The sequence below is a fragment of the Tachyglossus aculeatus genome, chromosome 8 (genome assembly GCF_015852505.1).
Source record: "Tachyglossus aculeatus isolate mTacAcu1 chromosome 8, mTacAcu1.pri, whole genome shotgun sequence".
Lineage (NCBI taxonomy): Eukaryota > Metazoa > Chordata > Mammalia > Monotremata > Tachyglossidae > Tachyglossus > Tachyglossus aculeatus.
In genome coordinates, this window is record NC_052073.1 from 12,904,089 (window position 1) to 12,930,370 (window position 26,282).

Genomic DNA, 26,282 nt, shown 5'->3' on the forward strand with positions numbered 1-26,282 from the left:
CTGATCATCTTTTGACCTTAGCCCCCATGTTCCAGAGGAGAGAGAGCTCTTCAGATTTAGAGGGGAATCATTTTACTGAAAGCAAGAAATGATTCAACTGTTTCTGTTCCAGTGTTTTCCATTACCTGAAGAGTGAAGGCCCTCTCGGGTGTGTCCCACAACCACAGTCTGCACAAACCCACTTTCCCTAACAGCAGTCTTGCTACATGGGCCACTACACACAGACAACATGGGCCACTACTGCAAAAACAAATCAGATGCATGTCTTACTAGCAGTGGAATACCGTTTCCCTCTTATCCCTGACTGCCATAGCAGTGCTGAATATGAATGACAATGGGACAGAAAAGGTTAATGCTGTGTTTCCAGGGGAACAATGGGTAAGAGATTCTCTCTCAGTGACACTCAACTCAAGGATAAAATCTCATTATCAACAGTGTTGTCTGTGACCTGGAATACCACACTTTTTCCTCACTTTTTTACTCTTTAGGAAAATATCTTCCTTTAAGTTCACTGTCTATTATGACTTTTCATGCAGCTGTTGCAATTGTAAACTGATACCCCTGTACTAACTAGTAGTAGCTGCTTCTGATTAACTCCAGAATAGCAGAAAGGCTCAGTGAGCAGTCGGTTGTAGAGATAACCCTAAGTCTTATGAGAACAATGGTAGACAATGGTAAAGATAAAGTTATACTTTCAGTCAGGGCTAGCCAGAAATTGGGCCCACTGAATGTGGGAAAAAAATTGTCACCTCTTTGCAATCAAATCTCCAGAGTTGCAATGCCACTGAACTGCCCTTTTAATAGTGGGCCCTAAAACACTGCCTCTCTTATTTATTGTCTGCATACTGCCCTTCAATCCAGATGTAAAGTCTTTTGGCTTCAGAAAGAATGAATGATTGGAAGTAGGTGACAAAATCAATGGAGCAAATCATATTCAAGTTACTTTGGGAGAAACACAGAAAATTTGGTTCTGAATACTCTCTGGGCACTCTTAAAGATGCCCAGTTACGAGTCAGTGCCAGGAAGCAATCTACGAATAATGTTAGCAGTCTGTCACTATTCTACATTGATCTAGGAAATACAAGCCAGACCATTTTCACCATCTGCTACAGAAGTCTTAGATGAAGGAAGGATGCTTGGACACCTGGGGAGATTGACAACTCCTTTTATAAAGCTATGGAAGCATCAGAGAAGGTCTGAAAAACAAATGATTTGTGTCACATTTACTGAGAGGAGTATGTACTGAGAGGAACCATATCAAGGGATTCCAGAAGTATTTTGCCTCTTTCACTTTTCTTTAAAAGGTATTTGTTAAGTACTCACTATGTGTCAAGCACTGTTTTATGTGCTGGGGTAGATTACTAGTCATTCAGGTTGGACACAGTCCCTGTCCCACATGAGGCTCACAGTCTAAGTAGGAGTGATTAGAATTTAATCCCCAATTTGTAGTTGAAAAAACTGAGGCACAGAGAACTTTCCCAAGGCAGTTTCCACTAAGCCACACTGCTTCTCACACTGTGGGACTTGTGTGGTTTTCTCAAGTCCAAAAGGGAAACAGTTGCTATCAGATCAAAAAGAACAGGATTGGTTTCTGCAGAATGGGTGAAATTATGACTGATTGGAAAATCCTTCAAGACAGGAAGCTCTTCGTCTACCAATTCTGTTGTTTTGTACTCTCCCAAGTGCTTAGTACAGTGCTCTGCTACCATTGATTGATTGATTGACGGGCTAAAGGTCAGCAAAGCTTTAGGAAATGATAGTCACATAAACAAGAGTGCCTAAATTGTATGGATATAGAATTTGGGACAAGACCATATTGTTTATTACTCATTTTCTTTGTGATGCCATCAATGTTGAATAGCAAGCCATTTATAATTTCTGAGTTAAGTTTGATTCCAAGGAAGGAATTCTTCAAATTGTTTATTTCCTTGGGCATAAGCATTAATTGGTAGTTGAGAAGTTGTTGGGAGTAGTTGTAGCTCTATAATTAGTTGTTATCTAGTTGAGGAAGACATTTGCTATTTTAAGGCTATTTGCAAACATAGAAATGAAAGAAAATCCTCTAGAGTGAAATTTTGCTCTGGAGGAACAAAATAAACTGAGGATTTCCCCTCCAGGGTTGCATTTCTACTTTGAGGTGGGTTTAATCTCAGTGTTCAAAAGCAAAATGGTGGGGAGAAGAGAGAGAATCCAACACGGAGTTCTTCCAAGAGGAAAGCACACAGAGAAAGAGAAGGGTTTGGTTAGCAGTTGCACTTGAACTGATGTTATAAACGCTACCAATCAATCAATGGTATTTATTGAGTGCTTACAATAGGCAGAGCACTTTGCAGGTTCTTGACAGGCTAGGAATCACCAAGCAACTAGTAAGCCAATCTGCTGGCATGCACAAACTCTGTGTTGAATTGATGATACCCTGGAATCTCTGCTAATGTCTGAATGGTTTTAAGGCAACCTACTTCAGGCCCCAGGTGTCCTCTGACTGGAAGAGAAAGTTAGGCAGAGCTCAGAGAGGGGAAAGACCTCCGCCATTTGCTGCTGCAGCAAGTTGCTTGATTTCTCTGCTCCTATGTCACCTCATCCATAAAATGAGGATTAAGACTGTGAGCTCTTTAACCCCAGCATTCAGTACAGTGTCAAGCATATAGTAAGCCCTTAACAAATACCACAAAAAAAAGTACTCTGAGGTTCTGAATGGTTCAGGGATTCCTAAGTATTCAGATGGGTTGGAGTGATCCTTAGGAATTCAGTCAAAAATTTAAGCTAGGATTCTCTAGCTGGAGAGACCCTGAGGGGACCCTGGAAGAGTCTCAGGCCTGTGGGAGTGGGAGAATGCCTTAGCTACATGCCAACTCAGCCCAAGTCGGAATGTCTCCCCAGGCTACCTCGAGATGTTGAGCCCTGGTGGTCTTGAGGAACTTCCAAGTTCCCAGTCCACAGCCTGCCAGTAGTTCAGAATGCATTTGCTGGTACAGAGAATTCAAAACATCATTACTTCTCAACCCCATGGAACTGGAACTTCTTCTTTTGGCCTATCCTCACTGCCCACAAATCTCCAAAGAATTAACTCGTGGAATTATCCAGAGTGGGTTAATATATGTAAAATTTCTGTAATGCAGCCCTCCTTAGAGTTTGCAAAATAAGTTTGCCTGGACCTGGACTTCTTGAATTTTTGTTTCTTAATGAATCAAGTCCTCAATCAATCAATCATATTTATTGAGTGCTTAATATGTTCAGAGCACTGTACTAAGCACTAGGGAGAGTACAATACAATAGAATTAGAAGACATGTTCCCTGCCCGTACTGATCTTATAGTCTTGTGTGGGAGACAGACATTAATATAAATAAATTAATTTATAATATATAATTAAAAGATATATACATTAGTGCCATGGGGTTAGGGGTGGGGGCATAATAAATGTCCAAGGTCACTGATCAAAGTGCATAGATGATGCAGAAGAGGGAGTGAGCTGGAAAAAGGAGGCTTAATTAGGGAAGGCCTCTTAGAAAAGATGTGACCTTAATAATGCTTTGAAGGAGGAGAGAGTGATGGTCTGGCATATATAAAGGCAGAGGGAGAGTCAGGCTAGGGGTATGACATGGAAAAGGGGTTGATAATGAGATAGATGAGACCCGGGCATGGTAAATAAGCTAGCACTAGAGGAGCAGAGTGTGCAGGCTGGGCTGTAATAGTAGATTAGTGAGGTGAGGTAGGATGGGGCAAGCTGAGTGCCCCAAACTAACATTTTCAGAAAATAATGCATAAGACTCCTGGCATCTACTTTCATCTGCTGATAAATTAGAACATGGAGTGGACCTCCCTTTAGAGAGGAACACTACCCCAATTAGTAAGGCTGAAAGTCACTGTTTAAGGAACAGAGAGGATGAGGGAGAGGAAGACATTTGAATTTTTTTTTAAAGTTGTTTCATTTGAACTGATCACATTCTTCTGTGAAGCACCATTTCATCAACGAATATTTCTATTCCCAATTGATTTATGGAATTTAGAAATGAATCTAGTGTTGGGATTCTCTCTTGACCGGTTTTTGCTATCCATTATATAAAGTATTTGTAATATAAAGAGACCCTTTTCACAGTCTAATGAAGTGAATATATTTTACAGGCAGGGAAAAGCAAATAAATTGCACAGAATTTCAAGTGTGAACTAGGGCCTTACTCAATTGAAATTCATATTTGTTCATTTGGACAGGCAGACTATTCTTGGTGATTTCATGGCCTTTGAGATAAATTGATAGCACCAGTGCATTTCTTTTTCTGCCTATTTCAATCAACCAGTCAATTGAATTTTAGTACGTACCGTACTAAGTGCTTGGAAGAATACAATACAGAAGCACTGGTGGACACTTTCCCTGCCCACAAAGACGGTCTAGAGGGGGAGACAGACATGAAAATAAATTGTGTACATAAGTGCTGTAGGGCTGATGTGGTGTGAACAAAGAGTACAAATCCAAGTGCAAGGGTGAAGCAGAAAGGGAGAGGGAGTAGGGGAACTGAGGACTTAGGGAAGGCCTGTTGGAGGAGATGTGATTTTAAAAACACTTTGAAGATGGGGAGAGTGATGGTTTGTTGGATATGAAGAGGGAGGGGTTCCTGGCCAGAGAAAGGATGTGGGCAGAGGAAAGAAGGAAGGAAATCCCAACTTCTGAGCTGGGTGGCATCAAGGTTATTCAGGACCAGGGTCCAAGACTACAACAGGAGAAGGTACCTGGAGAGGGATCAGACAATTCCCCCAACTATTTTCTTCCAAAACCGTGTAGTGTCTTATATAGGTCAAGGCAAATGAAAACCTATTTTCACCAGCCAGCATACTTTCAAGGGCTGTGATCACACCATAAACTCAAGCAATCAGACTGTATGACTGTGGAACCTGAGGTCTTCTTTAGAGAAAACTGACTTTATGAGAATCTTTGGGGTTTCCCAGGGAGGTGAAATTGGCTGGGTAAACTTCTTTTTCACAAGTGGAGCGATACACATTTGTTTCTGTATCATCATTTTGTATTTATTGTTGGACTTTGTCCAACCTGCTTTGTTTGTATCCACCCCAGTGATTAGAACAGTGGCTGGCACATAGTAAGTGCTTAGACTGTGAGCCCATTGTTGCGTAGGGACCGTCTCTATATGTTGCCAACTTGTACTTCCCAAACGCTTAGTACAGTGCTCTGCACACAGTAAGTGCTCAATAAATATGATTGAATGAATGAATGAATGAAATACCATAATCAACTTCATTTACAGTTTGGAATGGCTCCTTAGCTATCAGTGGTGAATGACATGTCCTACATATGAAATAAATTTGTGGCTGAGTCATTTTGATAATCAAATTTAGCTAAATTATAGGCTGACTGAAATTTAAAAGGCAAACTTATAATAATTCTGTCCAGGCTACCACAGACATGTATGTACTAAATATTATTTCACTTTCCATAAATGTATTTTACAAGGAAGTTACCAAAAATATGCATAAAGGCTTAGCATAAGCACACAGTGTTTGAAAGCTAGAAAAAGCATGAAGGCATTAAATTCTTCATAGTCTGAAATTTGCAACCATTGACCTAGAACTTGAACAGTTTGTATTGACAGCACATTACAAAAATAATATGTATGATCCAACTCACAGGAGCTCATTCATATTCATATTTATTCATATTGAGGAGCAGTGTGGCCTAGTGGGCCTGGAAGTCAAAGGACCCCCGTTCTAATCTTCGCACTGTCACTTGCCTGCTGTGTGACCTTGGACCGGTCACTAAACTTCTCTGTGCTTCAGTTTCACCAACCATAAAATGAGACTTCAATACATATTCTCCCTCCTACTTAGACTGTGAACCCCTGTCCCATATGGAGCATATGTCTAAGTTGGAAGGAGAACAAGTATTTAATCTCCATTTTATTTTTGAGGAAACTGAGGCACAAAGAAGTAAAGTGACTTGCTCAAGGGCACGCAGTACGCAAGTGGCAAAGCTGGGATTAGACTCCAAGGCCCATGCTCTTTCTCCTAGGTCACGCTAATTTCCATGCTGAGACACTGCAAGAAGTCTGTACTTTTTATGTGGAAGGGAGAAGGAATGCCTATGCTTTATGTAAGCTTCTGGGGAAAAGCTAATTAATCCATTTCCTTAGGTTGAGGAGAATGCCGTGTTGAACATGGCATTAGCAAATTTATGGTTGATCTGCAAAGTAATGAAGAGGCAGCAGATAAATCTTCATCTATTTTGAACGAAGGATCTCTCTGCTTTATTAAGACCAAGATTGATCTTCCCCCTCAGGTCATCACAGATGTAGACATAGAAAATGTGCTATTAAGCTTATATGTCCCATTACAATGATGTTGAGATTGAATTAAAAGTTAAAATTCCATAAAATGCTGGTCTACATTTTCTAACTGACCTCCTCATTTGGAGAAAGCCATTTTTACTCATAGCAGAATGTGGATAAATTGATTTCTCTCAAGGGAAGTCCTGAAGTTTTATTTAACAGGCTTGTCTGTCTTAGAATGCCTTTCTAGTATTCTATGCTTCCTGATGATTCTTGTCTTTCTCTGTGGTTTCAATACTATTGTATTGTCTTCTGTTGTATGGATCCTCTATTCTTTTGTTGCTAATGCTTTGTAATGTACTTGTTTTGATGTCATTTTGATTCTCTTTACATTCTAATATAACCTCCTCAGATTCCCACTGATACCGTTATTGTAACATTGCCTACAATGGCTAGCATAACTTATTTCCTTTCATTTTCTCATTATAATATCGATTGTAATCTAATGTTCGATTTTCCTCATAATTTTCCATCTTAGCAACCTCAATTAAGAATGTGTTTGGCACATAGTAAGCTCTTAACAAATACCACGATTATTATTATCATTATAATTATTATTAGCCAGTGTCAGAAATCAATGAGCATTTTGGCCTCAGGTGCCAAAACATTATACAAATATTTAATTTTATGATATTTATTAAGCAGTTACTATGTGCAAGACACTGTACTATGCACTAGGTTAGATACAAGCTAATCAGGTTAGACACAGACATGTCCCAGATGGGGCTCACAACCTTACTCTCCATTCTACAGATTAGGTAACTGAGGCAAAGAGACCTTTAGTGACTTATCCAAGGTCATATGGCAGACAAATGGCAGAGCCAGGATTAGAAACTAGGTCCTTCTGATTCCCAGGCCTGTGCTCTATCTACTAGACCACACCGTTTCTCACTAGGTCAAAAGAAACAGTGTGGCTCAGTGGAAAGAGCCTGGGCTTTGAAGTCAGAGGTCATGGGTTCAAATCCCAGCTCTGCCAACTGTCAGCCATTTGACTTTGGGCAAGTCACTTAACTTCTCTCTGCCTCAGTTACCTCATCTGTAAAATGGGGATTGACTGTGAGCCCCCCCGTGGGACAACCTGATCACTTTGTAACCTCCCAAAAGTGCTTAGAACAGTGCTTTTATTATAATAAATGTCATTATTATTATTATGCTGCTTGTTAGTAATAAAAATATTAAACATAATCAGTTACCAAGAACTTTAAAAAATTGAAAAAAAACCCCTTTCTGTTTTCAAAATACTACAATTAAAGAGTTATCAAACTCACATTTTGGGGGCTAATCAAAATTGTCTCAGGCATTACAGTAGCTAGGTGAATTAAGTGGTTCATTTTTTGGGTGTTCACCATATTACATTTCTTCCTGCTTTCTGGTTAAGAAAGTGTTCTGAGCATGTAAAAACCCACTTACTCATAGAAGTAGTTTTAGTAAGTTATACAACAGGGTATTTCTCTTTTGAGCCATATTTCAAAATACAGTCTTAAATTTTTTTTACTGAATTATGCAGTCAAAGATGGTCTTTCATATGAGGTGTAAAACAGCTTGAGTATATTGCATAAATATGAACTTTTCATATACACAAAATAGTGCTAGATCTCTTTCAAAAGAATAGACATTTTGTGTAATCCTAAAAAATTCAGTTTTATCACAAAATACAGATAATATATAATATGCTAATAGTTTGCTCTGGAAAATATAGTTTCATTTTATAACCAATACAATGCTACTGCCAATCTCTATAAACCTATTTCTTTGCCTACTACTATTTGCTCTAGAAAATTTGCCACTTAACATTACCTTATCACAATACATTTTTGATACCGGAGTCACAACAGTTATTTAAAGCATTTTATATCTAAAGAAATAGATACTAAATATGAATAAAATGAGCCCAATAGAACACAAGGCTGTAAATTATTACATTAACACAACAGATATAGATCGGTTATTAGAAACTCCAGTTCATGCATCAGGAGTTTCTTTCAAGCCAGTCAATATCCCTGCTCCCTAAGAGGTGTCAGGGTGTCAGAGAAGCACCGTGGCTCAGTGGAAAGAGTACGGGCTTTGGAATCAGAGGTCATGGGTTCAAATCCTGGCCCTGCCACTTGTCAGCTGGGTGACTTTGGGCAAGTCACTTAACTTCTCTGGGCCTCAGTTACCTCATCTGTAAAATGAGGATTAAGACTGTGAGCCCTACGTGGGACAACCTGATCACCTTGTATCCCCCCAGTGCTTAGAACAGTGCTTTGCACATAGTAAGTGCCTAATAAATGCCAACATCATCATTATTATTATTATGGAAAAACGTAAGTGAAGAGAGGTTTAACTATGGGAGATAAGAGGGGATTGGGAGAGTTTTAACTCATGGAAGAGTTTCTCACATTCTCCTCCCCCTCCAGTCCCCAGCTCACCCTACCAGCATTTTCTGGAGTTTCTTTCCATGACACGGCTACTAAAACCAGCTGCCTCAGATCCCTGAAGCCTTGCTGTGTATTTCCTACTTCCTTCTCTACCCCTCTCTTTCTTTGGCAGGGTCCTTTGGCTCGCCATCTATTAAGTTAATATAGGTAAATGGAATAAAACCATTATAGAGAACTACAACACCATCAGAAAAACTGTTGAGCTGTCCACAGTGTACTGAGAAAAGTGCTTTTTGTAACAAAGACAAAGAGGGGCAAGTCAAAGCACTTGAATAATTGTGCAGTGCTTCCCTGAATTCCCCCTCCATTTTCAAACCAGATGATTTACTTCTTTCCTTTGTGCCCTAAATGGAAGTTTAATGTAATTGCATGTTTTAAAATTACTGCTGCATTTCAGACCAGGGAATAAGGGGGATCTGTGTAAATGAGTTGAAAGCCATTTAAAGGAGTAAGGCAATAAGCTGTGTTCCATTTCCACTGATGAATAAAACAAGCGGAAAAAACTTAAATTGTAGTGAGTGAGATGGGTGTTGAGGAAGAAATTCTTGAGTAACTTTTTTGGTTGGGGTACAAGCATCATCCCTATTAGACTTTGGATTTCTATTTGGCCCTTGACAAGAAAGGCTGATTTGTGCAAGGATAATTTTTATTGTCATGAGTATAATAATATCAAACAGAAGCCCCTTACCACTGGGTTAAGGCATACAGTTGTCTCTCCCCCACCTTACTGATCTCCTTCTTCAACCCAACCCACACACTGCTCCTCTGATTCCAACCATGTCACTGTACTTCAGTGGCATCTTTTTACTACCAACCCCTTGACCACATCATCCCTTTGGCTGGCACCTCCCTCCATGTTCACCTCTCTCCCCATCTTCAAAACCATCCTGAAATAACATCTCCTCCAAGAGGCCCTTCCTGACTAAGGCTTCCCTTCTGTGTCACCCATGCACTTTGATATTCACCCTTCCCAAAGAACCAAAGCACTTATGTATCTGTCCATCTGTAATATAATTTAATACCCATCTCCCCCTCTAATCTGTAAACTCCTTGTGGCCAGAGATTGCCCATACTTACTCTTTTTTTCACTTGTATTCTTCCAAGCACTTAGTACAGTTCTCTGTATATACTAGGTGCTCCATGCATATAATTGATTGATTAAAACAAGTTAATTTGGCAATTTTGAAATCTACTCCATTGGACATTTTCCCAAAGAACAAAAATTACCACTCTGCTTGTGTAGGTACTGATGGTATCCTGAGGCACCAATACCTTAAAGCCTTACTGAATGCACATCTCCTCCAAGAAGGCTTCCCTGACTAAGCCCTCCTCTCCTCTTTTTGTGTTCCCTTCTGTGTTGCCCTGATTTGTTTCCTTCATTCATCCTCCCTTCCAGCTCCACAGTATATATATTTGTAGTTATTTATTTATTTATGTATATTAATGACTGTCTCCCCCTCTAGACTGTGAGCTTGTCATGGGCAGAGAATGTGTCTGTTGTTGCATTGTTCTTTCCCAAGCACTTAGTATGTGCTTTGCACACAGTAAGCGCTCAATAATATGACTGAATGCATGAATACCAATACTGTGTTTTGATTAATTGCTAGTCTAATACCTTGAAAACCTTCATACTATTAAAGACAGGTCAATCATAAAATTCTGTTCTAATTTTACAAGCGGCCCATTAACTTAACAGGGCTTGGTGGCCACTTATTGATTCACAGCTTTCAGGTCAGAGATGATTTCTCTTAAAGGTTTGTTTTTTCTTAATGAACTTAGGTTTATTGTTTTTCCTCCTCTGCAATCTTTCCTGTTTCCAATATATGACACATTTTCAGGGAGTAGAAATAAGACTTCAAATTTTTGTTTTTCAGGTCACAGAGCTAAATAATGTGAAGAATATATTACGGTTGCCAAAGAGCACAAAAAAACATGCTATAGGGATTTATTTCAGTGATGACACCTCCAAGACTTTTGCTTGTGATTCAGGTTGGTTTGGCATGGTAGATCCTGAAAAATGCACGCATTTCTGTTTATAATATGAATCCATTATGTAACTACATGCCGATTTTCTGGGCATTTATACAGAGCTGGAGGCTGATGAGTGGTGTAAAGTGCTGCAAATGGAGTGCCTGGGAACTCGAATCAATGACATCAGCCTCGGGGAGCCTGACTTGCTGGCTACGGGTGTGGAAAGGGAGCAAAATGGTAAGTAAAATGAATTCTGAATTTTTAAATGCTTAAAAAGTTCTAAACCAAATACTGGAATGTATGACTTCACCCTAGAAATGTTTTAGATGCACCATAAATCTTTACATCATTGAGGAAATGAGCCCATAATTCCAGATATTATAAACCAAAATAGGTGATAAGAGGTTAACTTGGAATCTATTCTTTCTATCTGTAGCCAGAATTGGCCTGTGGTGCTTGGAGTTTGAGATGAAAAAAAAAATCCCTGCCTATAGTAGAACTTTGAATCTTTATCAAACAGTCCTATGTATTGAGCCCCTACTATGTGCAAAACGCTGAAGTAAGCACTTGGGAGAGTTTCATGTAACAGAGTTGTTAGACGAGTTCTCTGTCTACGGTGAAATTATAGTCTAGAAGAATCTTTGTGCTTATAATGTATGCATACAGTCCTGGCAAAAGGGACTATTTAGGGGTAGCTACAATATGTAGTGCAAAATTGACCTTGCCCCATTTCTAAAGAGAATTCTAAAATCTCTCATAAAAGCACAGTATTTTAAAGAACTACTGTTAATGTACCTTGGTTCAGAATGTCACCTGGTGCTGACTTCAGGAGTAATGATGTTAAACATTGGTGGCAGAGCAGTTCATCAAGTCATATTGGACTAGGGTCACTAAACGATTCCTGAGTGAGATTGTCCTTCATTTCCTTGTCTTGCCCACTTTTCCTCAAAAGATCTGTCATAATAGAATACGTGATAGTCACATCTGAGTAAGACAAGCTCTTCTTCTCCATCAGACTGGAGAGCTGGGGAAGCTGGAAGGTGACAGCGACTTGGTCCTCTAAAACAGAAATCAGGCAAATTGATTTGGGGAGAAGTAACCTGGCCTAGTAGGGAGAGCAGGGGCTTGGGGGTCAGAAGGACCTGCCTGGGTTCTAATCCCAGCTCTGTTGATTGCTTTCTGTGTCACTTCTCTGTACCTCAGTTTTCTCAACTGTAAAATGGGGATACCTGTTCTCCCTCTTACTTAAACTGTGAACCCCAGCCGGGATAGGGACTGTGTCTGATCTAATTAACTTGTACCTATGCTTAGAACAGTGTTTGACACATTTGAAATGAAGCAGAACTCAATATCCTAGAGTTTGGGGTTAATCAGAAAGAACAGTAATACTTCAAACTAATAGGCATTGAGAATCTTTGCAGCAAATACCATATTGCTAATTTATGAATAGGTTTCCAAATTCATTAGACTACAAACATTATCCCTGGTTCTAGGAATCTGCACTTAACTCATGCATATCTACCAATGCCATTTTCTCCCCTCTTAGCCAAAATTCCTTTCAAAACAGCTCCCCAGATTTTAAAGTGTCGACTTGTATGTAAATTTTTTCCTTGCCATCAACTTTGGAAAGAAGAATCCTGATTGAACAGTGGCCAACAGCCTCTTGAAATGTTAGATTATTAGCCTGTTGAAGCATTTGTGATATCTGAAGGGATAATAATAAAATGTTATTCATTAAACCGTTTACTATGTCCAAGTATTTTATTAAGCACTAAAGAAGATGCAATAATAACAGACTGAATGCAATTCCTATCCCACATGGGGGGACTCAGTCCAAGGGGAAGAAGAACACATATCTTGTCCCTGTTATTACAGATGAGGAAACCTAGACACTGAGAATTTAAATGACTTGCCCAAGGACACACAGCAGGCAAGTGGCAGAGCTGTCTGCTCAAACAATTTGGTGCATATTTAGCTTCTCCAGCAATGAATCCCCCTGGATTTTAAAAGAGCTCTGTGCTTTTAATGGGATGAGATTTTGGTGGTGAAAATAGAAGTTAGTGAATCTGATTCTTCCTTGCAAGCTTGGAAGGGCAAAAATAGCTAGTAGCAGAGGTGAATAGAGGATTTCACAGCTCCCCTCCCAGTTTCTCTACGGTGGCTGGCCAGCCTTATAACTACTTCTCCCCATTGCCTTTCCCAGAGAAGGGAAAGAGGAGTAAAAGCTGGAGGAAGACACTCTCACCCTGCAGACTGTAAGCTCGTTGTGGGCAGGGAATGTGTCTGTTTATTGTTGTACTCGCCCAAGCACTTAGTACAGTATTCTGCACACAGTAAGCGCTCAGTAAATATGATTTAGTTGAATTAATTAATTAAGTAATGAAAGGAATTGATTTGCATTTGGAATTGGAAATACACAGGTGTAATTATTTGTAAATTATTTTTATTGGCTTAGCCTGTCATTGTCATAGATAAGATTTACTTTATGCTAATTTAAGATTAAAAAGTTAGTCTTTTAGTGGAAATAATATTTATTGAATTCACATAGCACTCATATTTAATTTCATAGTGCAAAATTTAAATATTTTAGGGACTACAGGGCATTGATAGAGTATCATCTAAATACTTTTTGAACATAATTGGAGGGAGAGGATGTGAGTGTATTTTTTAAAAAACCCAAAGAGTTCTATTATGTCTTCAATTTGAATTCCTGGGGATTTTAGACTAACCTTTTGTTTTTCTCCCAGAGAGATTCAATGTGTATTTGATGCCATCTCCTAACTTAGATGTACATGGGGAATGTACCTTGCAGATAACATATGAGCATATCTGTCTTTGGGACATCCAGAATCCCAGAGTAAAACTCATCTCTTGGCCACTAAGTGCCCTACGGCGGTATGGAAGAGATCCAACTTGGTTTACATTTGAGGCGGGAAGGTGAGTTCAATAACATTTTGACGTGTGTATGTTTTGGATCCTGACTCACTTCATTTTAGTTCTAAGTTTATGTGTTTGCTCCTGCCAAAATAGCATTCATAAGATGCGGGTAGGTGTTCACGTCCCTGCGATTGTGTTATTAATATGCATGCGTTCCAAGTGCCTTTTTGAGACTCTAATATGTTGCAGATGTGATTGCTTTCAGAGTTCAGATTGTCATTCCAAATTCAGTCTGCTTCTATGCTACTAGAGTGGGCTAAAAATCACTGAAGCACAGTAATTTGACCTTTCCCAGTCCTAATAGAGTCAAGGAAACCAGAATTGTAAGTGGTCTCAAGAAGTTATCTTTATAACCTCCTTCAGCCAGGCAGATCAATCAGCGATTATTTATTGAGTACTTATTGTATGGAGAACACTGTACTATGCAGAACTAAATCACCATAGGTGGATGGCATTAAAAATCTCTTTGGTAGCCATCCTTATTATCTTCGGTAGCCCACTTCAGTTAATTAGTTTTAAAAGTAGGAGTTCATCTGTTTAGCCAACCAAACTCCCACCTGCTATAATTTTAAACTATTGCCACATGCTGGTGGTCTGTGGAAATGGTGACCACCTGATCAGCATCTTGCTACTTAAAATTTTTGCATACTTGAAAGCAACTATTGTCACACAAAAGCTGATTTTACTTTCTCTAGCCCTAGGTTAATTTCTTTTAATTTTACAAATAGAACTTATTGCCTGTATCATGTTTACTGCTCTACTTCAGAGTCCCTCCAGTTTTGCTGTACTATTGATCTGTACTACAGTATGAGAGGTGATCTTTCTGTTTACTCTTGTGCTAAATCACTTGGCTAACTGTGGGGCTGGGAAGCAGTCATGGCCAGACCAATTGCTCAGGCAGTAAATGGAAATGAGGTGGGTTTTTTTGAGCAAAGTCAAGAGCACTGACTTGAGAGTCAGAGGTTGTGGGTTCTAATCCGGATCTGCCACTTACTAGCTGTGTGACATGGGGCAAGTCACTTAACTTCTCTTTGCCTCAGCTACCTCATCTGTAAAATGGTGATTAAGTAGGTCCACTGTTGGGTAGGGACTGTCTCTATATGTTGCCAATTTGTACTTCCCAAGCACTTAGTACAGTGCTCTGCACATAGTAAGCGTTCAATAAATACGATGATGATGATGACAACCTGATCACCTTGTATCCACTCCAGAGCTTAGAACAGTGCTTGGCACATAGTAAGTGCTTAACAAATGCTATCATCATTATTATTATTATAATGCAGATGAAATTTCAAAGAGGTAAAGCTGTACAGTAAAATGGACTCTAAGCAGCAGCTTAAGTCTGAACCAAATGGCAGGCTCTACATGAATGTACTGTGGGTGTGACATTCACATCCAAGGATACAATCTCCCCATCAGAATCAGCACCTTTGAAATGAAAGACAACTTTACAAGTGTGGAAATTATTTCTGGTCACCTGTCATCATTTCCAGCCAACATAAACACAAGAATGACAACACTCTCAGGAGTGCTTGAAATTCAACTCTTGAAGCTAGAGGCATCACAACGTAACAGAGAGATGAAGGTGAATAGAAGAGAGATCTGCCCTCAATGGTTTTTGGTTTTGGAGTGAGGACTGATTGTTTTATTGTGGATGACCACATCTGAGGCTGTGGAAGATCTGCTTTATGCTCCCCATGATCTCAGCTCTTCTGAGTTTAGGGGCATGAATGTGTCTTGAGCCATCCTAATCATAGTATCATGAGCACCTTAGAGAGTAGCACATGCTTTTTTTCCTTCCCTGGCACAGACCTGGGATTGAGCTAGTACGAATGGCGCCCAAGATCCGTGAAGCAGAGTGTATGTGAGCTACTGCAAATGACCGGAAGGGTGGTATGTAGCCTTCAGACTTGTGATTTGACCACTTTGTTTTTGACAGAAAGGCTAACACTTCCCCAGCCTCAAGTCCTACTAAAATCATGTCATCACTCTCCACATCTTCAAGACTTACTAAAATGATATCTCCTCCTAAAGGCCTTCTTCCCTGACTAAGCTTTCACTTCTACTTTGCCCTCCCTTTTGTGTTCCCTATGCACTTATGCCTGTACCCCTTAAGCACTTTTTTTATTCCACCCCCTTGGGACTTATATAGCTATCCTTCTGTATTTTAATGTCTGTCTACCCATCTGATCTGTAATAATAATAATAATGATGGCATATTTTAAGCACTTAGAAGCACTGTTCAAAGTGCTGGAGCACTCCTTGTGGGCAGGGATTGTGTCTACCTACTCTATTGGACTACTCCCAAGTGCTTAGTACAGTGTTCTGCACATATTAAGTACTCAATAAATGCTATTGCTGTACAGTGAATAAAATCTCAGGAAATGCAACTTTTTAGACACTGAATCATGTGTGTGTCTGAAGGCATTTCCTCCCAAAATACTGCCATCATTTGTCTAATTCCAATTTACACAAAGTCCAATTATAAATAATTTGATTTTTAGGCATATGACCAACTTGCTGATTTTACAACCTACTCCTAGAAAATTTTTAATTCCTCATTTCCATATTCCTGATTTGTATTTGGTTTCTTTCAAGGACCTGGAAATTGAAATATTGTAATGAATCTCTCAGAACAGAAAGGTCAATGCATGAGTAATATGAAACTTTAATATTCAATGCAACATTCTTTTTCACCTGAGCCACTTATTTTTAACACCAGTGGGAAAATGTCTTGTATAAAATTAAGAATTCAGTTGTTTTGTTTGGTGTCATTTTTTTCTCCAGGTTTCTGAAATGGTTTATGGATTAATTACAAACAATGTAAGCCAAACATTGCACATGTTTTAGACCACAAACAAATTATTCTCTTGTAGAATGCAGATTCCTTGTCTCGTTATTTTAATTTCTCAGCTAAAAGTGTAGGAGAAATTCAGTACCAGCCACCTTGCTTGGTTTATTCTGGGTGATGCCTTCTACAAGTGGGCTGAAATTAGGTTCCAATCGTCAGTAGAGAAATGGAAAACTTGGGTTCTCCATTGTAGTCTCTGCACACAACAAACGCTCAATATATATGATTAAATGAATGAATGAATCCCAGTCTGCACAGCTGTTGCAGTGTGTTTGGCCTGTAAGTCCCATGGGACCTATTGGAAGGGATTTCATTTCGATTCATAGAAACACTGGGGTGAAGAGATTCCACCCCATAGCTAGGAGTGTGGGTTGTGGCTGGCCATTTGTCTGGAATGCTTAGGGCTAAGTAAACTCAGGGGGGCTTGGAGGGTCAAAGAAAAAGTTCCTGATGGAGGTTATCTTATCTACCCCCTCCTAGGCATATTGCTAGTAGCCTCCTAGGTAATGAAAAAGAAAACTGCTCATTATTTTAAACTCCAAGTGTTAAAACATGATGCAGTTTGTCACATTTTTGATATGCTGGATAATTAAGAGTCAAGATGCTTTGGCAAATACTACATGTTTACTATTCTATTTATTTTGTTAATGATGTGCATATAGCTATAATTCTATTTGTTCTGATGATTTTGACACCTGTCTACATGTTTTGTTTTGTTTTGTTGTCTATCTCCCCCTTCTAGACTGTGAGCTTGTTGTTGGGTAGGGACCGTCTCTATATGTTGCCAACTTGTACTTCCCAAGCGCTTAGTACAGTGCTCTGCACACAGTAAGCACTCAATAAATACGATTGAATGAATGAATGAATATTCTAAAAATGATCTCAAGCACGGGGGCTTCATTTCTCCCTTCTGGTAACAGTACGAGGTTTGCTTATTTGGGTGTTCCAGAAAAGCAACGAGATGGAGTTTTATGATACCTATGCTTGATAACCACTTACAAGTGCACCTGATAGTAGGCAGGAATCAAATCTATCTTGAAAATTGATTTACAAATGTCAATTAAGTGCTGATGAACCAGTTGGAGAGCCCATATCTCAAGTCATTGAGAATACTGGGTAGTCATGGAAAATCTGGGTGGTAGTCAATATATAGGCAAGGAAATGAACTCATTTAGGCAAAACTTACTCAAGGGTTTCAAGCTTAGACATGAATGAAGAATTTTCCAAAGCGGGTCTAGTTTTCCACATTTTGCCTTGAGTTTGCCTTGCTTCTTTCCTTTCAGTGACTCAGAGCACTGGGGGCAAAATTATTCTATTTCATATAATAACACTGCATTTATATAATTTATTTCTGTCTCTTGCTTCAGAAGATGAACAGTGTAATTCATTTTCACAAATTTTTTAGTCCTTAGAGAGAGACAAGGGCAGGAGAGGCTATTCAGAAATGTGGTATATTATTTTAGCCAGCTTGTTCTTTTCTCTTTTTTTCTTTCTTTCTTTTCTTTCTCTCTCTAAACGCAGAAAATCACATTTTGCTTTTCATTCATTCATTCATTCATTCAATCGTATTTATTGAGCGCTTACTGTGTGCAGAGCACTGTACTAAGCGCTTGGGACAAAGTGTACATCAGAGGGCAGAATATGGCCCAAGATATATTCATCATTTTATATAGATACATCTACTTGTAAAAAAGCTACAACCATGGCAAAATGTTTTGTGGAATTATCATCATTAGAGAAGATTACATAATGTTGCAAATTAGTTTCTTAAAATGTGTCAGGTGTCTAGTAAAAGTTTCTTTGTTACCGTAAGAATTGAGTGCTGACTAGGCATTCTAAAAATCAGCATCCCACTTACTACCTCACTGTGCTAAAAAGCCTAAAATGAAGGAAAAATCCTCATGTGACATTTGAAAGGAAACTTGAATCTGCTGAAAAATTAACTCAGATGAGTATAACTCCTTTACCAGCCAACAATACATGTGATCTACATATTTTTAACAAAGATTTCATGTAGGTCAATGACTCTACCAGGAAAATGCAAAGGTTCTGAACTGAACACTTACAGTGACGTTAATTTGGTAAGGTAGGTTTGTATGCATTTACAGTGAAAAATGGCCATTTTTACCCATTTGAATTCATTTTACTATTTAATTCATTCATTCATTCAATTGTATTTATTGAGCGTTTACTGTGTGCAGAGCACTGTACTAAGCGCTTGGGAAGTACAAGTTGGCAACATATAAAGACGGTCCCACCCAACAACGGGCTCACAGTCTCCTTCAAATGACAGACTATGAAACTGGAATGGTTTCTTTTCAGTTGATTTACTTTTATGGCCCTCTGTTGCTTCTTAGAAAAGTAGAATTTAGGATTATAAACTTCTTCCCTCAAATCCAGCTCTTTTTCTGTTTTCCAGCTTCCTTGTTTCCTAACATTTATATTCTCATTTTTTTTTTTGTCTAGTCAGTCCTGTGGATCTTGACAGCCCAGGGTGTGGGCGAATGCCACACTTAGACTTTCATAAAGCGCATTGTCTGAATTTATTTTTGTAAAAAATATCATAACTAATTTGAAATGTCTTAAGGGTAGTGGTATATTTTGATTCAGTTAATAACTCTTAAAAATAGAGAGAGCAGTCTGTGAACATTTGGAAATCAATCAATCGTATTTATTGAGCGCTTACTGTGTGCAGAGCACTGTACTAAGCACTTATGGAAATGGAATGAAATGGAAATGGATAGTGAAGCTTCTTGTGGTAATGCTATGATTTTCTGAAATCTCATGAGCTGTGAGTTTCATTTGGATACCTGTCAAAGAACATAACCCATGGTTTGGATGATTGATGGAGTTTTGTCTAAACTACAGGGTCTTATGGGAGCAGTGAGGCTGAGGGGACTCAAAAGTATAAGTGCAGCTGGGATATGAGAAACCCCACTGAATCTTAACATCTGGATTAGTATTAGAGGCAAGGCCAGGCACGTTCTCTTTTTATAAATCCATTCTCTGGTTTTCAACTCATTGTTTTTTGTTGGATGAAACAGCGAAGACAGAGAGACTGGGAAATTTGGAGCTCCACTAGAATTCTGGAAAATTTCCAGGAAGAAAGTGGCAGGTAATGTGAAAGGAAAGTGAAAGGGCAATAGAAGACAGTAACATGTGGATTTCTTATTCTATCGTGGCCTTAAGGATGAAGTTTCATTCCCATTAGAACCTCATTTTAATTTTCTCTTTCCTCCTCTCACTCTCTCCCTGGAGGAAGAGCAGACATTTCTGCAGTATGTCATGCAAGGCCATCAGTCCATTTAGTTTGTTTCATTGTTCCTCTGCTCATCCTTCATTTTCCCCCTTGGGACTTAGATTATAAATGATGTTTGGATCATGGACTGCAGACACTCTTGTTAAATGGTTGACAAAGCTGTAAGCAAAGTTACATGAAGCAATCACTTCCCAAGAACGCAGGTCATACATTCTTCAGTACAGACTTAGCCGATGGAGTTTGAGAACCCCCTCGTATATGCAGTCCTTCCAAAGTAGTGACTGAGCGATTCTTTAATGAATTTGAACAAACGGAATAAATCTAAACCAGAATGTCAATTTATGATCCTCTATACAGATTTTCATAAAGTTGACATTGTTCAGGGACTGTCTCTATATGTTGCCGACTTGTACTTCCCCAGTGCTTAGTACAGTGCTCTGCACACAGTTAGTGCTCAATAAATACGATTGAATGAATGAGCATATTGTGAAGGTCATAGCAAGGAAGCTGCTCTAAGTTTTAACTCTTAGTTTTTTAGGTAGAAGAATTTGTGAATCACAAGCCTGAACTGGGCGCCATGAAGTAGATTACTACACCCACTCCCTTAGAGAACTCATGCAGTCCCATGGATGGCTTCTACTACCACCTCTATGCTGATGATTCCTAAATCTACATCTCCAGTCCTTCTCTCTCCTCCTCTCTGCAATCTCGCATTTCCTCCTGCCTTCATAACATCTCTACTTGGATGTCCCGTTGACACCTCAAATTTAACATTTCCAAAACAGAACTCCTTATCTTCCCCCCAAACCCGATCTTCCCTGTGATTTTTCCCATCACTGTAGACAGAACCACCATCCTTCCTGTCTCTCAAGTCTATAACGCTGGCATTGTCTTTGATTCTTCTCTCTTATTCAACTCATATATTCAATCTATCACTAAATTCTGTATATACCAAGCTTCTTCTCTGGTAGATGAGAATGAGGCCCAGGTCAAAATTTGGATCTAAAAGTTTTACACTCAGCTCTCTGAAAATGCATGAAAATCTTAAAAGCAAAATGGGCCATAGATTTTCTGGATCTAGCTAAACTATTTATATTACAGCCTTGCATCTCTGTGGAGAGGTATTAAGAGAAAATAAGCATGAACTTACAGAAGAATTTGAAATAATTCTTTCCTCTGATCCTAGCATTTTCTTCCATTTCTTTTAAGAGAGTATGTAATTGGTTTAGATCTAATAGATTTCTGCATTTCATATGCGTTAGCCTCACCTGTTTAATAAAATGCACATCTGTCTTTTTAATGATCACATGTAAAGGCAGCATTTCTTTCTACACTGACACTTAATGTCAAGTAAGCATATGGCTTTCTCCACAGACGTTTCCATTTTAGCACCGTGATTCAGGCACTCATAAAAAGAAGGCCCATTTCTGCACTCCTTTTGCTGCTCATACCCCACAGATAGAGTCAGATCTTTCCCTTTCAAACCACCAGAATCTATGTAATTAAATGGTTTAATTAATTCCTTTGTCTGAAAATCACAGAATCCTCAGGCTAGAAAGTTTCTTAAAAGATTTATATTTTCCATCCTCCTGCTTCAGTACAAGATTTCACTGGATCTTCAGGTATCGGGAATCACAGACTCAAATAGTCTGTGACATGTTCAGTTGTGCTGCTGTAGCATTTGGGTAAACTATTTGAATTAAAATTTTTGTTAGACATATCTTTAGGGCCATTTTCTGTTTAATTATGGTCTCCAAAATGTGATATGTACTTCTAATAGAAGATATTCATTAATATTCCTATTGAATTCCTTAGAGTCTTATTTTCAAGTAGTTATTTTTATTTTGGCAGGATGTGTGACACAGGGGAAGGACTGTTTATCTTTCAAACAAGAGATGGAGAGGCCATCTATCAAAAAGTTCACTCAGCCGCCTTGGCTATTGCTGAACAGCATGAGCGCTTATTGCAAAGTGTGAAGAATTCAATGGTAGGTTTATTTTTTCTCCTGCTTATCCACTGATTGGCCCCAGCTAATGAGATCCAAAGACTTTCAGGTGAGCTGTATACTCATATAAACAGCCTGACTCCCTGATTTTCCCTTACAGTTCACAGTTTTATATTTGAATTTAATTTAGCATTTTGAGTTTTACTGGCATGGTGTTGTGCTGAAACCATGTATACATTTCAAACCTTTCTTTTCTGTATCTAGCACAGGGCTTGACCCATCGAAAGCATTTAATAAATAGCATCATTATTATTTGTGAACTTTAGCATTGCTAAGCGTCCTGGCTATATTTGAAAATTCATACATACATGGTTCCATATCAGAACATGGCCATTTATTTGGATAGTGCAGACTCACACACAAAATATGTGCCACTGCTATTGAGAGAGAAGGTATTTCAAGTCACTTGAAATGCAAAAAGGAAGATGTTTTTTGGACAGTCACTGTAGAAAGTCCCATGGATGGCTTTTTAAATTTCATAAGGAAATTAGAAAAGTTTAGATAGAATACTGCTTAATTATCTCATTTGTGAAACCACCAACAGATGTAAATTGTTCTGTGATAGATGGACACACCTTATAAGCACATATTATTCATTTTAAAATCCTAATTAGCCTATCCTATAATTAATCAAGAATATGAATAATTATCTCAGAAGCTTCCTTAAAAATGTAATGGGAAAATAATGCAGTTTGATCTTGCCTTGCTGTATACTTGATGAATTCTACATTATGAAAGTAATTTAGCAACATCACATCTTGCTTTTGACTAAAATGAAGGAGGACCAAATATTGGTTCAGAATCTTAAATGGACTGCAGTGATACTTTAAGAAACTAATTCCTTCGTTTGGTGTCCCTGAATGAGTTTTCACCTCATTAATTTCATGGAAGGACTCTACTCATGTCTTGTAGTATGGTGCCACACTGAGCACGGGCTTGGGAGTCAGAGGTCATGGGTTCAAATCCCGCCTCCACTAATTGTCAGCTGTGTGACCTTGGGCTAGTCACTTAGCTTCTCTGTGCCTCAGTTATGTCATCTGTAAAATGGGGATTAAGACTGTGAGCCCCACGTGGGACAACCTGATCTCCTTGTATCCTCCCCAGCACTTAGAACAGTGCTTTGCATATAGTAAGCGCTTAACAAATGCCATTATTATTATTATTATAGTTAAATGCTTAACAAATACCATCATTATTATTACTGTAGCAAGAGAGTTTGCTTTGAGATTGACTGTCATGTTCTGATATGGCATCATATATGTAAGAATTTATAACTAGAGTCAAGATTTAGGATGCTTAGCAATGTTAGAGCTCATGAATGCCTTGAGATTATGCCTTCAGATTATATAAGACTAACATTAGCTAGAAGGATAAATGGCAACATGGCCCATCACTCAAATTCAAGGAATTACATTTCAATAATTTCATTGTGTTTTTTTCTTTCTATTCCCATTGTTAATAATGATAACAGTAATGATCGTGGTATTTGTTAAGCACTTACGGTTTTTCTAGTACTTACAAATGGTTCAGAAAATTTCTCAGAAATTCCAAACATACTCTGTAATTGAATGCTAACATGCTATGAGAAATTGCATCTGCTCAGATAGTTTTAACCTTACAAGTCATATTCTCTTTTCCCTAACTGTTCCACTTTTGCATCCTTTTAAGTGAATAGCTAAAGTAGGGGAATAAGGATTTAGCTTTCTTTCTTACTGGAGTTTTGTTTTCATTGAAAGTACTAGATGGATTGTTGGGGAAATCCCCAGAAATTCTTATTTTGCCTTTCTCGGAGGCATTGCTGTAGTAAGCATATGTATTTTTTTTTAATTTTGGACTGAGAAATCTGCCAGCATGAGACCATTTACTCCAGGAATGGGCAGGTTATGCCCTGGATAGAGGGCACTGAACACAAGGGCCAAATTCAGCCCACTTAACCACAGAGGGCACCCCACCCCCAAGCTTTATAGCAGTTTGTTAAACCTAATTGGCTAGGTCACATGAACTACCAGGCCAGGAAATTCTACTCAAAATTGAAATGCGTCTTGACTGAATAACCCCACAGTTCTCAAGAATAGTTCAGTCAAATACCAGTATTCTCACTGACTTGATCAAAACTCACTTGTGACTAGCACAAGGCTTATAATTGCCCACTTTTGTTCTAATAAAGTTGTTTAAACTGTTTCTTAAACTTTTCTATTACTGCTATATATATATATATATATATACATATATATATATATATATGTATATAATACATATATATGTATTACGTATGTTATTCTGTATTTGCCAAAGGCAGATAGATAATATTTTTTGTGGCTCAAAGGGGTTGGGGTATCCATGGAAATGGGGCCAGTTTCCCAAGACTGAGGGGGTTCGAATAAGGTAGGAAGAGGAATCAGAATAGATATAAAGCTATTCAGAGACATACAAAGGCAGGGACCCTAGAGATAAGCCCAGGCATATGCATCCACGCAAACTCAGACTCACTCACACGAACTCACACTCAGCCTGATGAATATTTCCCATCAAAGCAGCTGGCCCACAGTAGCAAGGGTCTGGAGTCAGGAGGAGAAACCATGAGCCTTTTCCTTCCCCATTGCTACCCTGCATGCTGATCCTGAAACTCCCTCTTTCCACCCTGAAACCCCCTCTTTCCGCCAATTTGCCATATCTGCCGTGCAGGCAGTTGCCCCACAGTGAAAACCTTTTCGAAGCCGATGACCAAAGTATCATGGAGTCCTGCAATAGGGCTGCTGGATATGGTAGGAGATGAACTCTGGTTTGCTTCTCCATTTCTTTGTCTCCATTTCCTCGTTGCTGTGAGACTTAGATTTTAAGGTCCCCGATGGAAGAAAATGTTCCCATATGTCTAGTTCTGCATTTTGGCTTGAGAACACTCAATCGTATTTATTGAGCGCTTACTGTGTGCAGAGCAGTGGACTAAGCACTTGGAAAGTACAAGAGAGACAATCCCTACCCAATAGCAGGCTCACAGTCTGGAAGGGGGGAGACAGACAACAAAACAAAACATGTAGCCCACTGTTGGGTAGGGACCTTCTCTATATGTTGCCAACTTGTACTTCCCAAGCGCTTAGTACAGTGCTCTGCACACAGTAAGCACTCAATAAATTCCGATTGAATGAATGAATGTAGACAGGTGTCAAAATCGTCAGAACAAATAGAATTATAGCTACGGCTCCGTGGAAAGAGCACGGGCTTGGGAGTCAGAGGTCATGGGTTCTAATCCCAGCTCCGCCACTTGTCAGCTGTGTGACTTTGGGCAAGTCACTTAACTTCTCTGTGCCTCAGTTACCTCATCTGTAAAATGGGGATTAAGACTGTGAGCCCCACATGGGACAACCTGATCACCTTGTATCCTCTCCAGCACTTAAAACAGTGCTTTGCACATAGTAAGCCCTTAACAAATGCCATCATTATTATTATTATTATTATTATTATTAACAAAACAAATAGAATAGTAAATACATACAAGTAAAATAGAGCAATAAATCTGTACAAATATAATAATAACAAATAATAACAAATGCCATTATTATTATTATTATTATCATTAACAAAATAAATAGAATAGTAAATACGTACAAGTAAAATGACTAGAGTAATAAATCTGTACAAATATAAGAAATAATAACAAATGCCATTATTACTATTATCATCATTAACAAAATAAATAGAATAGTAAATACATACAAGTAAAATAAAAAGAGTAATACATCTGCACAAATATAATAATAATGGCATTTATTAAGCACTTACTGCATGCAAAGCACTGTTCTGAGCACTGAGGAGGATACAAGATGATCAGGTTGTCCCACGAGGGGCTCATAGTCTTCATCCCCATTTTACAGATGAGGGAACTGAGGCCCAGAGAAGTGAAGTGACTGGCCCAAGGTCACACAGCTGAGGCTTGGCGGAACCGGAATTGGAACCCATGACCTCTGGCTCCAAGGCCCGGGCTCTTTCCATTGATCCATGCACTCCCTGCTTCCTTCGTCCCTCAGGCCGGTCAGGGGTGCATGGACGCGCTCCCTGCTTCCTTCTAAATGCCTACCAACCACTGGAAAGAGCCCAGGCTTTGGGCAAGTTACTGTAATAATAATGGTGGCATTTATTGAGCTCTTACTATGTGCAAAGCACTGTTCTGGGTGTTGCAGAGGGTCCAGGGTGATCGGGTTGTCCCTCATGGGGGCTAACAGTCTTCATCCCAATTGTACAGATGAGGTAACTGAGGCACAGGGAAGTTAAGTGACTTGCCCAAAGTCACACAGCTGACAATTGGCAGAGTTGGGATTTGAACCCATGACCTCTCACTCCAAAGCCTGGGCTCTTTCCACTGAGCCTCACTGCTTCTCTGACTTAACTTACCTGTGCTTCAGTTACCTCATCTGTAAAATGGGGATTAGGACTGTGAGCCCCTTTGTGGGACAACGTGATCATCTTGTAGCCTCCCCAGCACTTGGAACAGCACATGTTAAGCATTTA

The 26,282-nt window shown here is 39.1% G+C and overlaps 1 protein-coding gene across 2 annotated transcripts in view; it reads left to right on the top strand.

The window, feature by feature from the left end:
• DOK5 (docking protein 5) overlaps positions 1–26,282 on the top strand; it is a 92,138-nt gene that overhangs the window by 47,717 nt on the left and 18,139 nt on the right. For both annotated transcript variants that reach the window (XM_038750720.1, XM_038750721.1), the window contains exons 3-6: positions 10,628–10,742; positions 10,842–10,961; positions 13,472–13,661; positions 21,623–21,758. In XM_038750720.1, coding sequence (XP_038606648.1) covers positions 10,628–10,742; positions 10,842–10,961; positions 13,472–13,661; positions 21,623–21,758 — 561 coding nt within the window. The remainder of the gene's footprint in view (positions 1–10,627; positions 10,743–10,841; positions 10,962–13,471; positions 13,662–21,622; positions 21,759–26,282) is intronic.